This window comes from Erinaceus europaeus, chromosome 16 (assembly GCF_950295315.1).
Source record: "Erinaceus europaeus chromosome 16, mEriEur2.1, whole genome shotgun sequence".
Classification (NCBI taxonomy): domain Eukaryota; kingdom Metazoa; phylum Chordata; class Mammalia; order Eulipotyphla; family Erinaceidae; genus Erinaceus; species Erinaceus europaeus.
This window is the reverse complement of record NC_080177.1, coordinates 37,722,705-37,737,171: the sequence shown is the minus strand read 5'-3', so window position 1 is coordinate 37,737,171 and position 14,467 is coordinate 37,722,705. Positions and strand designations below refer to the sequence as shown.

Genomic DNA, 14,467 nt, shown 5'->3' with positions numbered 1-14,467 from the left:
GTATATTCCTTTCTTTCTCTCCATCCCAGGGAAAACTTCCAGGGGTTCCCCATCTTTTGAATCATGCTGACCCAAGGGATGACCATAGGGTAGTTAGGGGGACTTGGTTTTATTAGGGTTCAGGGCTGACGGGATTTCCTGTCAGAGGTGTTGAAGGCTCTGGTACCAGTGCTGGGCATGCATATGGAGCTTGGACCCTTGTGGTAAGAAAATAAAATACAGACATAACTATCTTTTCTTCCTAAAGGTTTGGAAGGAAGACAAGCAGGCCAAAATCAAAACTGAACCGGGCCCAGTATCTGCCCATTTTGAGTTCTCTTCTATGATGTCTGTTTCCATTTGCGTGTAATGCACTGGTATCCTTGGTCAACACCTTTTGTGTTTCCCTTTTTGTACGATTCAAACACAGAAGTAGAGCGCAAGAAACCACTACCTAGTACGGGTTTTAGGTTACAGCTTTGTCCAGGTAACAACAGGGAGGTTTTCACCAGATATCAGAAAAGTGGGTGGGGGGAGTTGGGGAAGGAGGGGTCCAACCTGTGTTGGCCTCCCTAGCGCCTGCTTCTGGCTCAGTGGAGGCGGCCCCTGCCCTGCAGGTAACCGGAAAAATAAGCCAGAACCCATACTCCTGCCTTCAGGGCCATGGATTGCAGCACGGGTCCCTAAACAAAAAGACTTGGCTTAAAGGAAAAATAAAGTCGGGGGGAGGGGAGCAAAAATAGATGAACCAAAAGTAACAGAATTTCTGAGGCTCCCCCCCCCCAGTCACTCACACTCTGAACAGAGCACAGAACCCCAAAAAGGACAAGAACAAGGCCACACCCCCCGACCCCCAAACCCAAAGCTAAATTTTGCTGAGAGGCAATCTAGGGGCCTATGAAGGGCCAGGGCGCCAGGTGTCACCGTCCCATCCGCCTTGGTGGCGGGGTGGGGGTCGGGGCGCAGTCTCGGTGGGAGTTCCAGCGGTGGTGGCAAACCCAGCTCGGCCACCCTTTCTCTGTTCCCACTTGGTTCCCTTGAGCGCAGGGTGCACCCCTCCCGGCCTCCTCATCACACCAAATCCTCCCTGAACTAGATCTGAGGTCTGGCACACAGGCCAGAGGCTGCCCAGAAGCCAGACTTTAGGGCCAGGTGAGACCTCGGTCCTCTCTAGCAATGCCTCGGCCACGAGCCTGGGGGCATGTCGACCCTGCCGAGTGGGCCAGACCGGGTTCCCTCCAGGCCCTAAGCCCCACAGAGGAGCCTCGGTATCGCCTAGGGAAAAAAAAAGATGGGGGGAAGAAGGCTGCGCCCTGAGGGCCACCTGGTTCCACCGAGGCCTCCTGGGGTCTGCCTTCCGCCTGGAGAGGAAAGAAAAGGAGGGGGTGCGAGGGAGACACCCACAGGAAAAGTGAGATTAGAGGGAACCGAGAGAGGGAGAGAGCAGTTAAAGCAACTGACCATTATCTAAAACCTGGAGGTTTCGAAAACAAGCCGGAACTAGATTGGCTTGATTGAATTTCTCTTCTTATCTATGAAGGGAAGAAACACTCCCAAGGTGAAATACAAAGGGCCAGAAAGTCTTTGTAGGACAAGATCGAGGTTTGGGGAAACAGCTCATTGCCCTACCCTCACCACTGCTTCCCCACTCCCCAAGATTGCACCACCCTTTCAAGGTCTGTTAGTTGCCCCATGAGGTGGAAGTAGTTTCCTGAACTGCTCTTTCTGAGTTCGGCGTAGTTTCAGACCAAGGGACAAGCACTGAGACTGACTTTATTAAAGCTACTCTTCATTTGGGGCGGCGCTCAGAACTCTCTGTTTATCATTAAAACCTTCTTTTGCCAGATCTAGTGGCCCAGTGCCTCCACTGGTTGCCTGTGGTCTGTGGGCAGTTTGAGCGGTCTGTTAAGTGCCAGGGTGATGAAGAGAAATAATTTCAGAAGGAGTTCAGCATTTTCTCTTTCTAGTTTCAGAGGGAAGACGCAAAGTATCCTAACGTCCTTTGTCACTATTGTGTTAAAAGAAATGGCCTCATTTCTGGTATGCTGGAAGCTGGAAGCACTGTGAGGAAATTATTTGGGATCAGATTTGCTGATGCCTTAGAAAAGCTGAGAGATTTAGACAGTCCGAGAAACCACAAAGCAAATTTCTGAGACCCTGAAATTCACTTCATCGTTAACTACAGTAGGGTGAACATTAGTAAGTTCTGGAAAATTGTGACATCAAGTTCTGCCTCAAGTGTTGGGCATATATTAATCCACTTTCTTTGGTGATAAAGCAATAATTACTTAGGAGGCAAGGTTATATAATTCAAGAGCATTGCACAAGTCAGAAACAAAATTAAGTAGCCAGAACACAAAATGGTTGAAACGGCTAACCTTCATTTTCAAAAGTTGCCAAAGATCCTGGAGGTGGCACAGTGGATAAAGTGTTGGACCTTCAAACATGAAGTCCCAAGGTCAGCCCTGGACACTGCAAATGCCAGTGATACTCTGGTGTTCTTTCTCATCCTGTCTTACATAAACAAATCAATCTTTAAAATAAATAAAGGTTACTATTAAAAAAAGTTATCAGTCACTGGACCTTGGTAAAAGAGAATAAAGGAGTTTAAACTAAAGGTTGCTTTTACCTGGAACTGCCACATCATTACCCATTTGTCTTGCCTTATGATAGATTTACAAAATGCAGATACAACTGAGAAGGGACATTTTTTAACTCCAGCACTAAAAAAAAAAAAAAAAACTAACCAGGATGCCTTATGTTCAGCTACTTAAATTATAGGTTTTAAAACTTTTCTGAAACTCTTTTGTTCAGAAATCATTTCTGCCTGAATTGTTTCCTGATTCTGATTACATTCCCTCTCCTGTTTACCTAAGTTTTTTTTTTTTTAATTTAAAAGCAAGAGTACAGAAACAAGGAATTCTTGTCATTCTCATTTTCTGAAGTCCCAGTTGTTGCCCTGTCTGTTAGATTGATCTATATTAAAATATACTGAGAAAGTGCTTCAGAAGTTGTGACCATGTGTGACAGGAAGGGAAGAGCAACAAGAGAAAGAGCTTAATGATTGTTAGGCTCTCAAAATTCACTATCAGAACACTACTAATCCTGAGACAAAGTTTACATACCAGACATTCATATCTAGTTCATTCACAGATGAAACCAAATAAAAAAAAGTGTAGTTTGCTAATTCTCTCTGACCTAAGAAAAACATGTGTGAAGAGAGGCTGAATGTGGACTTCTCATTATAAATAGGGGTATAAAATTAAACTGGACCCAACATTGTGCTAGAACCATTTTAATGTAATTATACATATCTGCCAAATCCAGGAAGGAAAGGTTTATGCATATATGACTTTTCCAGTTAACATCTGCAAGCATAAACGACAATAATGTCAGTTTATAAATTCATCAATGTCAGAGCAATTGACCAATGTCTCTTTACTGCCAGACTTGCCAGCAGTAAATTACAGATGAATTAGTGTCCTTTTGTTTCTCTTCTTTTTCTCCTAGTCCAAGAGATATTTTGTTGTAAGGTTTCAGTGCAGCTCACCTTCAGCAAAAGGTAATTTTTTTTTTTTAGGTAAGTACTCAGTTGCTCTGATTTTGCTTATAATTATAACCTATTTAATCACAGAAGAACTCCTGTGGAGGTGGAGTTCAAGGTTGCATACAATAACAGATCACAGTTTTGAAGTCTAGCACAGATTAAAAACCACAGATGTACCATTTATATAAGACACACACTGATTGTCTCTTAAACTACATATTGACTCCTTATGAACATTATTTTTTTTTTAAATAAAAGTAGTGCATCTAGGACAATCAGTCGCACAATTCACACAGCCCTGAAAAGTTTTTCAGTGCCAACTATCAGTTGGTCATGAAACGTGAGTGAGCTTGAGACACTGTCCATTCATAAGATTCAACCAAGGATTGGTTAAAATATTGAAATACCTCTGCTTTATGTCCTTCACTTCCTTTCCTCACAGTTTAGTTTTACGTATGTTTGGTAGTGGTTTGTTGCACATGGTCAGTACACTTTTGATTGATTTGCAAATCATAGAAACCAATGATCTAAAACTATTGACAGCATCTTATGTAGATTGATTTATCCATTTCAGGTTGTTGGTTGGCAGGCCTTTAAAGGCCTTTCATTCTTCCTTCTATGCCTCCAGGAACATTGATCAGCTGAGTCTGAGCATCATCCCATCTAATTCTTTTAACCAATGCCTGGCTAAAACTGGAATGTCTGGTCCAGTATATTTAAAAATCACCCACACACACAAAAAAAAAAAAAAAGAAAGAAAGAAAGAAAGGCAAAAAAGAAAATTAAAAGAAGACAGGTTCTACAGGTCTTCACAAAACCTGGAATTTCCATGAAGATGTCTGATCTTTATAATCCAAGCAGTCAGCATTGAAGTTAAGCTTCCAGGAAGCAGTTTGGTCCTTATAATCCAAGCAATCAGTGGTTGAGTTAAAACCCAAGCTTGAAGCTCCATATCCCTGGGTGGAAAGAGAAGCTGGGGACTGATTGAGATGGCTGGCGACTGTATTGGTACCCATGGGGCTGAGTGTGGCCCCTGGTCCAGGAAGCTGGTGATGCATAGGGGTCAAATAAGATCCACAGTCCATGCCTCCAAAGTAGGAAGTTGAGCCAGCATATCCTTGACTATAACCTGGTGCCTGAGTATAGGTCATGGGATAGGATCTTTGCATGCAGGAAGAGGAAGTGGACAAGGGATCAGACAATGGGGAGATGGAAGCTGGGCTCCAGATAGACACAGGAGCACTGCTGCTGGAAATAGCTGGGACTGAGGTGCTAGAGGGGGGAGTAAACTGGCCACTTGTTCCACTCTCTGAACTCACTTCCCGGGCTGGAGAGGTCTTCTTTTTGGCAGGTCTCACTTTATTTTGACCTCCATTCTGCTGCTGCTGCTGCTGTTGGCGGCACTTAGCTCTTCGATTCTTAAACCATACCTTGGAAAGGAAAAGAAATGTCTTTAACATGATTTCAACAACTCCTTAAAAGGGCAATGTGACTCACAAGTGATAATTGGTTCTGCAAGGACAGATGAGTTAAGTAGACACTTTTTCTGTTACTGAAACTTATTATACACACACACACACACACACACACACACACACACACACACACACACTCACTCACTCACCCAGCTGTATTTTGGATACTTTTGAAATGAGAGAGGATGTATCTATGCCCTTTGGATGGAAAAAAAGTTCTGCTGTTGCATGACAACAATAACAACCAAAGGGTTGAGAAGAGAGCATAACATTTACGTAAAAAGACCTTTATATCTGAAGCTTTGAGGTCTTCGGCTCAACTTATGGAGCGAGCATAAGTTAGAGCTGAGCAGTGCTCTGGTTAGAATAGAAAATAATAGAACAACCTAGGATAGGAGAGATAACATGGTGATTATACAAAAAAAAAGACTTTCATGCTTAAGGCTCCAAAGTCCCAAATATCAGTCCCCCACACCATAAGTTGAGCTGTGCAGTGCTCTGGTCTCTTTCTCATTACAAACATACACACAAAAAAAACCAGCCTTTTTGGCTTTCTTTATAAGAAGCATGTACTCTGATTTGAGCAAGGAGAGAACTGCTAGTTTTTGAGTATGTGACTAGTTGGCCTTCAAAGCCCATAGAATCGATTATATTTCTTGTACTGTATTTACTGGTTTGAAGTCTCTGAAAAATGCTCTCAGTACCATTCATGATCTGCAATAAAAGGGTTGTATTTCAAGAGTGGGTGATTTATTAGAGAAACAACCAGCACTTTTCTGGGCTACAAGCCTTCAACTGTTCTCTTCAATGAGCTTTCCATATGGATGTCTTTGCTGTATTAATGGTACCACCAATGCTGGGCACTATACCACCAACTGTTCAGAGCCATTTGTTTTCTGTCAATGAAGACTTCAGTTCAAGTCTCAAAAATGTAAAAAAAAAAAAAATTATATATATATATATATATATGTATATATAACAAAAAACTTTCACCATCCTACACTGGAGAAATCGCTTTGCTGGTTTGGAATTCAAACCAGGTGAATATGAGATTTTAGGTGCTAAACAGTCTTTTTTAGAACTACTTATGAGACTTGCTATTCTTCAGACAAGTTGGGAGCTAGCTTTCCCTTTACAGATGAAGGTCGAATTGAGATGGTCTAACTAAAGAGAAGTACCATGAGGGAAAATTATATAGATATTTTATCTATATAAATGGCTAAATAGCTGAAAGCTAGCAAATTCTGCTGAATCCCTAAGAATTCAAAGGAAATATTTTTGTATGATATCTTTGATAAAAAAGTACCAGTTGCTTCTGCAGTCTGACGTTATCACCAAGCTGAGTTGTGACCTTGAATAAGTCATGCACTTTATCTCTTCATCTGTAATACACACACACACACCTTTTTTTTCCTGGAAGGTGCGGGTGAGGTAAGCATTACCCCACCCCTAAAAGCCTCTGAGGGTGGGGGAAGGGTTCCACATAGGGGACTGGAAGTACTGAAATATTCTATTATTGGGATATGCCCCAAGATACAGCCTCTGTCTGCCAGGGAGCCAGGGTTTTAAGACTGCTTTGTGACTGTAGCTCAGTGATCATTCTTACCTTATAACTTGGGCCTAAAGAATCTGACCTTACAGGATGACATGGAATTGAGGCAAAGGGGACAAAAAAAGAGGCTCTTTTAGAAAAGCCAGGCACAGAAAAAGAGCTTTTTCTGGCTTCTGTTGTGCTCAGGTTCAAGTCTTCTTTTGATCTTCTCCAACAACTGGATCCTCAACATACACAATGTTTTGGAGGAAGAGTGTGGCACAGCCTGGAAGGATGGTTCTGTCTACATCTGCCCTACCTGCACCCTGGACTCAGGCAAGTTGATTTTCAGCGCCACCTCCTCCCGCATGAAGATGTCTGGGTACCGGGTCTTAGCAAACAAAGCTTCCAGCACATCTAGCTGAGCCCGAGTGAACGTCGTCCTCTCCCGGCGCTGTTTCCGGGGGGTGGCTGCGGGACAAGAAGCCCAGGGTCCTTTAGGATGGGGGAGCAGGTTCTCAGTCACAGGGATTTCTGAGGATGCTCAGACTACCCTCACCCCCAACCCAATTCTGCCGCACTCCCCAGCCCTTGAAGCTGGAGCTACCAATCCTCCACTCCTCCAACCCTGCCCCGCAGAGCTCCAGCCCAGAACTCTTAACAGGGCAGCCCCCAGCTTGGAGAGCTAACAAAGCAAATATAGGTAAAACAAAACAAACAAAAAAGTTCCTTCAATTACATATATGCCTTAGACCACAACCAAAAAAAAAAAAAAATTAATTTCTTAAATCAAAGAAGACTTCCAACTCAGGTGGTCTCGGATCCTGCTTCAGATCCTGGGTTCTAGCTTTGTTTCCACTCCAAAATGTGTTTAATTCACTCCAATCAAGAATACAACCTGGGTGGTAGTGTGGTGGATAAAGATTTGGACTCTCAAACACGGGGTTCTGAGTTCGATCTCAACTGCACGTGTCACAGTAATGCAAACACAGGTTCTTTCTCTTTCATAAATAATTAAGTAAATATATTCTTTGAAAAAATAAGAATACAGCAACTGGATATTCTGTAACCACCTACTAGCTCCCTCAGGGCCCCCTGACTTCTCTGCTAAAGGCGGGGGGAGGAGCAAGCTTGGTGGTTTGGACCCCAGGGTGGAGATGGCCTGTAGTCCAGAGTTTCGCTCTAGGAGGGAAAAAGTGTCCAACCCCCGGGGGCAGGCATGGAGGGGGGATAATGCAGCAGCGCATGGGGGGGGGGTCACTTACCCGGGTAGCCCACCGAGGGGTGCAGCAAGTCCATGCCCGAAGTGGTCAGGCTCAGCCCATTGACTGCGTAAGGCGGTTGCTTAAGATAAGACATCATGCTAAGTTTGTTTGGAGGCGCAAAGTCAGCCCAAATTGTCGGGACCCAGCCAGATGGTATCGCTTCGGCGGGGATGGACAGATTCGGGGGTCCTTGATGAGTGGGTTATAAGTAGTGGAACTATATGCAAAACAAACAAACATAGAGAGGAGCTGGTTTACTGCTTCGGAGGCATTAGCTCTCGCACGTTTCAGCACAAACAGTTGGAGCTAGGCAAAGCAGAGGCTTTTAAAGGCCTTTCAAACCCAGCCCCTCTCGACCCCCCTCTCCCTACCCCAGCTGCTCTGGAACTAGAGGGGATGGAGAGAGACCAGATAAACCTGTCCTCCCAACCCCCACTCTAAACTAAAAAAAAAAAAAAAAGTACCCCAGGAAAGCAATTACGATCTGCCTACCCCCAAGAACAAAACCCCCACGCCTTCAAATGCAGGTTGCATTCCCATTCCGACATTTGCATAGGACTCATTGGCTGGCACTAGCTAATTGTCTCAAACAAAACTTGATTGGGGCCATTTGCAGAGACAAAGAACTCTTTGGCTAAATAAATAATGCTGATAACAAAGCCCATTGGTGAGAAACAAAGAAACAATTCAAGAAATCTACTTCTCCCCCAGACTGTTGCCTTACCATGGCAGATTTTAATTATCTTAGCTTTTTACCACTTTCAGCTGCTAACCTAAAATGCCAGTGCAGTTAACATCTAAAATACCAATGTGCTAATCGACAAACTTGAGAAAACTGCTCAGCCACTATTATTCCACATTTGAAGTCATTTCCAGTAATCATTTTCACCTAATTAGTAGTCTGGGTAATTAGATTTCGAGGTAAGTAACAGATTTATTAGGGTTTTGGAGAACCTTGATTATATGTGTCTAAAGAACTAAAGCTAAACAAACAAATGTTTAACTTTTAATAGACACCCATCAAATAATTAAATGTACTGCAAAAAAAAAAAGTCTTCAAGTTGGCATGGTGGGTTGCTAAAAATGCTGAAGTTAGAATTCTACCAATCAGATGACAGCCCCCACCCACCCCCATTTGCAAGTAGAAGGGGTGTGCAATTGGAGTGCAAGCCGCTTCCATATTGGTTTTGGTGTGGGGAGCTGCAGATTCTGCAGGAGACAAATTTTCAGACATTTGGGTCCCCAGAAACCACAGCAGTTACCTGTTGTCTCCAGTTGCCTTTTGCACACTGGAGTTTTGAAGACAGTAGATACACAAATACACAGAATTGTGAGACTAAGAAGCTGTCTCCCTACCTTGCAAATTTCCTACAATTTTATCAGAAACAGAATTCTGGGAAAGAAGGCAGAAAAACAAACAAACAACAACAAAAACAGCCAGAAAGAGAACAGCCATTTTCTTCTTTCTCTGGAGTGTTTCTTACTCCCCCAAGCCAAGGGAGCTAAAGTAGGTGTCAACTTAGGCTGACAATTTGAAAATCTGGCATTTAGTTCTCTTAAAGATGTCATTTGGCCTGTCAGGATGTCTACTTTGCAATTCTGAGTTTATGAGAGATTGCTTCAAAATGGTGGATACAAGATTAGAAGTTTACTCACACTTTTACAAAGGTCTTCCTGACTTTTAAAGACTGTGTGTTCGTATTTATTTTGCTTAAAGAAATCAAGAAGCAAAGTTACATGAAAGGAACAATTACTAAACTTCCTGATTCATAACACACACAAAAAAAATGTGCTTTTCTTCCACCCACAAATAATGTAACTTTCTAAGCAGCCTTAGAATTTGTATTACTTCATCAGTAAAACATTGCAAAAAAATGTAGTTGCCCCTATATCAAAGATTTGATGTTTTCTGGTCTCTTTACAAGGCAGTTATTTGGAAGCTGTGAGACCAATCTTGTTTTTAAATAGTCAGTTCTTTAAATTACCTCAAAACTGGAGTTCTTTCTTGTTTAGTATAATCTTACTACATTTCAAAGTTCTGTACTACCACAGAAAAAGCTAGAATTATATCACACACACACACACACACACACACACACACACACACACACACACGAGATACATGGAAGCGCTCTTAGAGTCCCTTGACACATCACAGATTCAAGTAGAGCACACCAACCTAAAACTAGCAATGAACAGAAAGCACCAGAAACTTAGACACTTCTTGGAGTTCCTTTGCTTTTACCATCACAAAATGTCTAAAAGTCTCAGGACAGAGAATTCTATATTTGAGAGAAAGCAAGAACTCCAAAAACAAAACTTTCAATAACAAACCTAGGTGTGTGTAGTCACCCTCCAACAAAGAAGCTAAGGGCCCTCCTATCTAACTTTCAGAATCCTGCAAGAATGCCTTTCCTGCTTGCTCTAAAACGAAAAGGAAATAATCTTCTCCAAAAATATAAGCTTCAGTACTATGGCTCATGAGGTAACCCAGTGGAGAACTCATACCTAGGAGCAGGAGGTGGTCCCCACCAGCAAGTCCTCGTAGTCCGTATGCACCCGAGTTTCTGGGTTCAAGAGGTTGGGCAAGAGGTCGGGTGGGCTGCCCAGCTCCGCAGCCCTGCAGCCCCAGTCGCCCGAGGCCCCACTCCACTGCCCGCCCCGACCTGTGCCGCCTTATATCTAACGGTCAATTCGTGCAATCTGTCGCCTTACCCCCTCCCCCCTCACCATGCTTTTTTTTTTTTTTCCGCCCTCCTTCTTCCAAGGAACCCATCTACCAGTTGCTAAGGTCCTCACTCGATAATAATTACCTCGTCCAAGAATTAATTATAATAAATGTTTTCTTGATAAACTAACGAGATAATCCGAGGGGCACACGTCCCTTAATTACAGGCCGTCTCGCTCAGCTCTGCGGCTCGTCCGGGCTGATTAATTTTTTGCATGATGGCAAGGAAACAAAACTGCGCGGACGGGCTGCTGGCCTTGCAGTTCAGGAGACAACTAGGAGGAGGAGAGGAGAAAAAAGAGGGGAGACTGCTGTGAGCACTGCGCAAAGCAGCCGTCGTAGGCCTCAGAGGAACTGGACTGAAAGTTGCTGGCCTCGGGGAATCAAACCGCGTTGGAGGGAGGGAGGGGAGAAAGGAGGAACGTGCCAAAAGGGTTGGCCTTGACTATGAATTATGTTGAGAAAACCCCGGTGTCAGCTCGGGAAGGAGAGAGGTCTGGGTGTCTACCTGACCGGGGGTGGGGTGAGGGGGTGGAGTTTCCTCTCCAGGACAAGTAACTTTTGGTGCCTAGAAAAAGTTCCAAGGTGCTTTGGAGAAATCCCGACCCCGAAACTCTAGGGAGAAGGGAAGAATCCTAAAGGGTGACTACCGGCCCCAAGTGATCCATTCGCCACTTCAGGGGCTGTGCAGCCAGCTCTGTTCTCCCGGACCCTTCTATCTGTAGAGGTGGTCGAAGCCCGGGCAGTGCGCTCCTGAGAAGGGCTTGGGTTTTGACGAATGTGCCCCAAGAAAAGACTGGGAGTTCTGAGTCTCTGAACGCAACGGCACCGAGACTTGTTCGGGGAGTTGGTCGCACTTCACCTCGCAGAGGCCGTGCGCCGGTGCGGAGACACATTGTCCTGGATTTCATGCGGAGCAGAGCGGAGCATGGGCCTCAGCGCGGGCTCCATCACCGCCCGGCCCCGGCCAGGGCGCCCCCACCCCCCACCCCCGTCCGGGCCCCGGAACTGGGAGAGAAGCGAGCCGGCGGGCGGGCGGGCACGCAGCTGGGCCCCTCGCTAACCCCGGCTTGAGAACTGTACAGGGGCTGCCTTCCCCCGGGCTGGACCTACACCCTGGCCAAGCAGTGGCCTCGGGCGTTGCGAAGACCCCTCGCAGCGCCTCTGTCCCGACCCAGGACTGTCCCCCCGAAGTCACATTGCAAAGCCATTTCTAGACGGACTGGGGTGAGTGAGCCAGGTGGCCCGGCCTGGGACCACAACTCTGGGGGCCGATGCACTCCCGGTTCTTGGGCTGCGGGGAAATTACTGAAGAGCTGGAGGACACCTGGACGCCTCTGGAGGAGACCCAGAACTGGAGTCAAAGCTCGGCGAGCAGTTCTTGACTGGGAGAGAAGGGCAGAACTGAGCTAGCCGCTGGCGCCGGTGCGGGCAGTACCGGACTCCGCGACCCACCTCTACGGAGACCCACTCCCGCTTCCTCCACCAGGCTTTGGGGGGCGCCACCAGGGCGGGCCGAGCGAGCAGGACTTCGGGCGCGCTGGCCCTAGGAGGCGCCTGTGTTGTTACTTAATTATTCGCAGTATGAAGATCATCCACCATTTAGCTACCTCTCCATCTTTTTGTCTCGGATTCGAAAAATGTCCTTGGATCCATCCAGGTGACACCCCCACCCCACCCCCAGTAACATCTGAGGGCCAAAATGCCCAGATTGCGGGGGAGGGGATCCAGAATGGGTGTTGACATATAATCAAAGCAACCCCCCCCAAAAGACACCCCACATGCGACATGCAGGGTTTCCACCCCAGCGTTTTGTAGAAGCGGAGAGCCCAGGAGCACCCTCCCTCCCACTCCTGGCTTCATCCGCAGATCATAAATTTTTAAAATTTTTTGGGGGGAATGATTGTTATTACACCTCTTTTTTTTTTTAAACAAGGGAGAACTCCACCTTTACTGAGGAGCATTGCTAGGACTACCCGAGGTAATGGGGTGATGGTAAACAGAGGGACACAGAGATTAAGGACAAAAAGAGACAGACTAGCGGACACTTACCTTACAGCCGCATCGGAGGTTACGAGAAAAAAAAAATCAAATTATCCTTCAAAAGTCAAAATGCTGGGCTATCCTGAAAGAAACCAAGAGTAGTGAGTTAGACATCTTGCAGTCTTCACCCTTCCATGAAAAGTCAACGAAAAAAAATTTTTTTAAGCAGACAGAAAATGAGGAAAGTAGCTCGAATTCGAAACATGCACGGAGCCCCTCTGTGATACATACAAAGCAGACGTGACGAGGGGGCAGCCCTGGCGATTTTTATTTTTAATAGCAGTGGAGGCTGGGTTGGAGCTGAGGTCGGTTCCGCTCTCAGGGAGATTTGCTGAGAAAGCGCCTCTCTGGCAACTTTTTGACGCAAACTCTCCAACCAATGGCAGGGAGAGAATGATTGACACATCTAAGCCAGAGGGAAAATAATAAAAACACACAACAGGGGGAGGGAAACAGGCCGCTGCTGCACGGGCGGACCGACAGGCAACAAATCCAGGCCTCCGACATTACCAGAACGTTCTTGAAAGACACTAGGCTTCTCTTAAAATTATGGACCAGAGCTTGTGAGCTAATTGTATAATTAAAATGATGGACAAGGAGGCCTTCCCTGTGCCTTCTTCCATTTCTTCGAGTACTCCCTCCCCCTCCCTTTTTGTTTCTTTTCTTTTCTTTTTTTAGGGAAGGGAAGGATGGAAACCCACAAAATGTAAAAGGGGAAGGTAAAATATATGTATTAGTAAAGGCTAAGGAAGAGTGAAGGTTGGATCAGCTGATTTGTGGCACTGGAAGCCAGCTGTAAGTGTGTGGGCTAGACACAGAAAAAGGATGAGATGCAAGCAACTCACTGGGACTCAGCCCTGCTGAGGAGCCAAGAGCTCAACTAGGCCTGGGAGTGAGGTATGGGAGTGCAGGCTAGAAAAGTCAGACGCAAGTCTATGAGCAAACTGGCACCCCAAACACAGTACCTCTCTCGTTCCTTACCTGTTTTCAAACGTCTCCTAATTACCAGAAAGCTAGACTTAGGCTCCTGCTACCCGTGCTGGGTTTTTGCTTTTGTTTTGGAGTTTAAGTATGCCCGAGGGAGACTGCAAAAAACACGAATCCCTGAATCTCCAGCTCCAGGGGTGATGTGGGGAAGCCACAGAGTCTGGCTTAGGACTGGGGTGTGAGAGTGGGGTTCTCAGGGTACCTTGAGGGTGTGAACGGAGAGGCTGGCCTTGCAAGCCACCCGGAGTTTCTGCTCCAACGCGGGCAGTAGCGGGCCCCGCAGTGAACTAGAGTCTCAGGTCCCCAACCAGGGACTGAAAGCCGCTAGGCTGGAGGGTGTGGGGACTGGGGGACCCGAGCCAGAGACCCAGCCCAACTTCTCTGCCAGGCACTTAGAGCAGGACCCAGACAGTTTTCAAACAGATCAGAGACCCTAGAAAAACAGAAACAGATTGGGTGGGGTCTGGGGGGGGGGTTACTAGTGGAAGTGGTTGAAGATGTGGGTGGGATGGAAGGGGTCGGGCGGGATGGCCGAAGACAGTTGTTTCTTCTCTACTGCCAAGGCCGAAAAAGTAAAGAAGAAAATAATAATAACAACCCCTTCCTAAAGATTCTCTCCCTTACCCCACCCTACCCCGCCCTACTCCCCGACGACCACCGCCACCAGGGCGAGCGGGCGCAAAGAAACAGCTCGCAGCTTTTAATTTGGGGACCTATGTTAATGAAGTTGGTAATTAATTCGCCGCTTTGTTGTAGGTTCTTATACTGTATGTGTAATCAAAAGTGGCCGTCCTTGGGATTTACAGCAATTAACGAATTACGGGAGTGCGCACGAGGAGGCGAGCGCTCGGCGGCCGGCCTGGGCTCCCGCTAGACCCCGCGCCCGGCAAGCGGCTGCTCCGGGCCTCTGAT

General features: G+C 46.1%; 1 protein-coding gene across 3 annotated transcripts; it reads right to left on the bottom strand.

The window, feature by feature from the left end:
• Window positions 1-3,268: 3,268 nt before the first annotated feature.
• Window positions 3,269-12,873, bottom strand: OTX2 (orthodenticle homeobox 2). 3 transcript variants are annotated; one of them, XM_060174922.1, is made up of 5 exons: window positions 12,800-12,873; window positions 12,578-12,650; window positions 7,798-8,014; window positions 6,852-7,027; window positions 3,269-4,956 (listed from the first exon to the last, which is right to left on the bottom strand). In XM_060174922.1, exons 3-5 carry the CDS (start codon window positions 7,892-7,894, stop codon window positions 4,336-4,338), a joined length of 894 nt encoding a protein of 297 aa, XP_060030905.1. In that variant the 5' UTR covers window positions 7,895-8,014; window positions 12,578-12,650; window positions 12,800-12,873; the 3' UTR covers window positions 3,269-4,335. The 3 variants fall into 3 exon arrangements, with proteins under 3 accessions (XP_060030905.1, XP_060030906.1, XP_007535826.1); XM_060174923.1 differs by having other exon boundaries at window positions 6,852-7,003; XM_007535764.2 differs by lacking the exons at window positions 12,578-12,650; window positions 12,800-12,873 and having other exon boundaries at window positions 7,798-8,746.
• Between the last annotated feature and the right edge of the window lie 1,594 nt (window positions 12,874-14,467).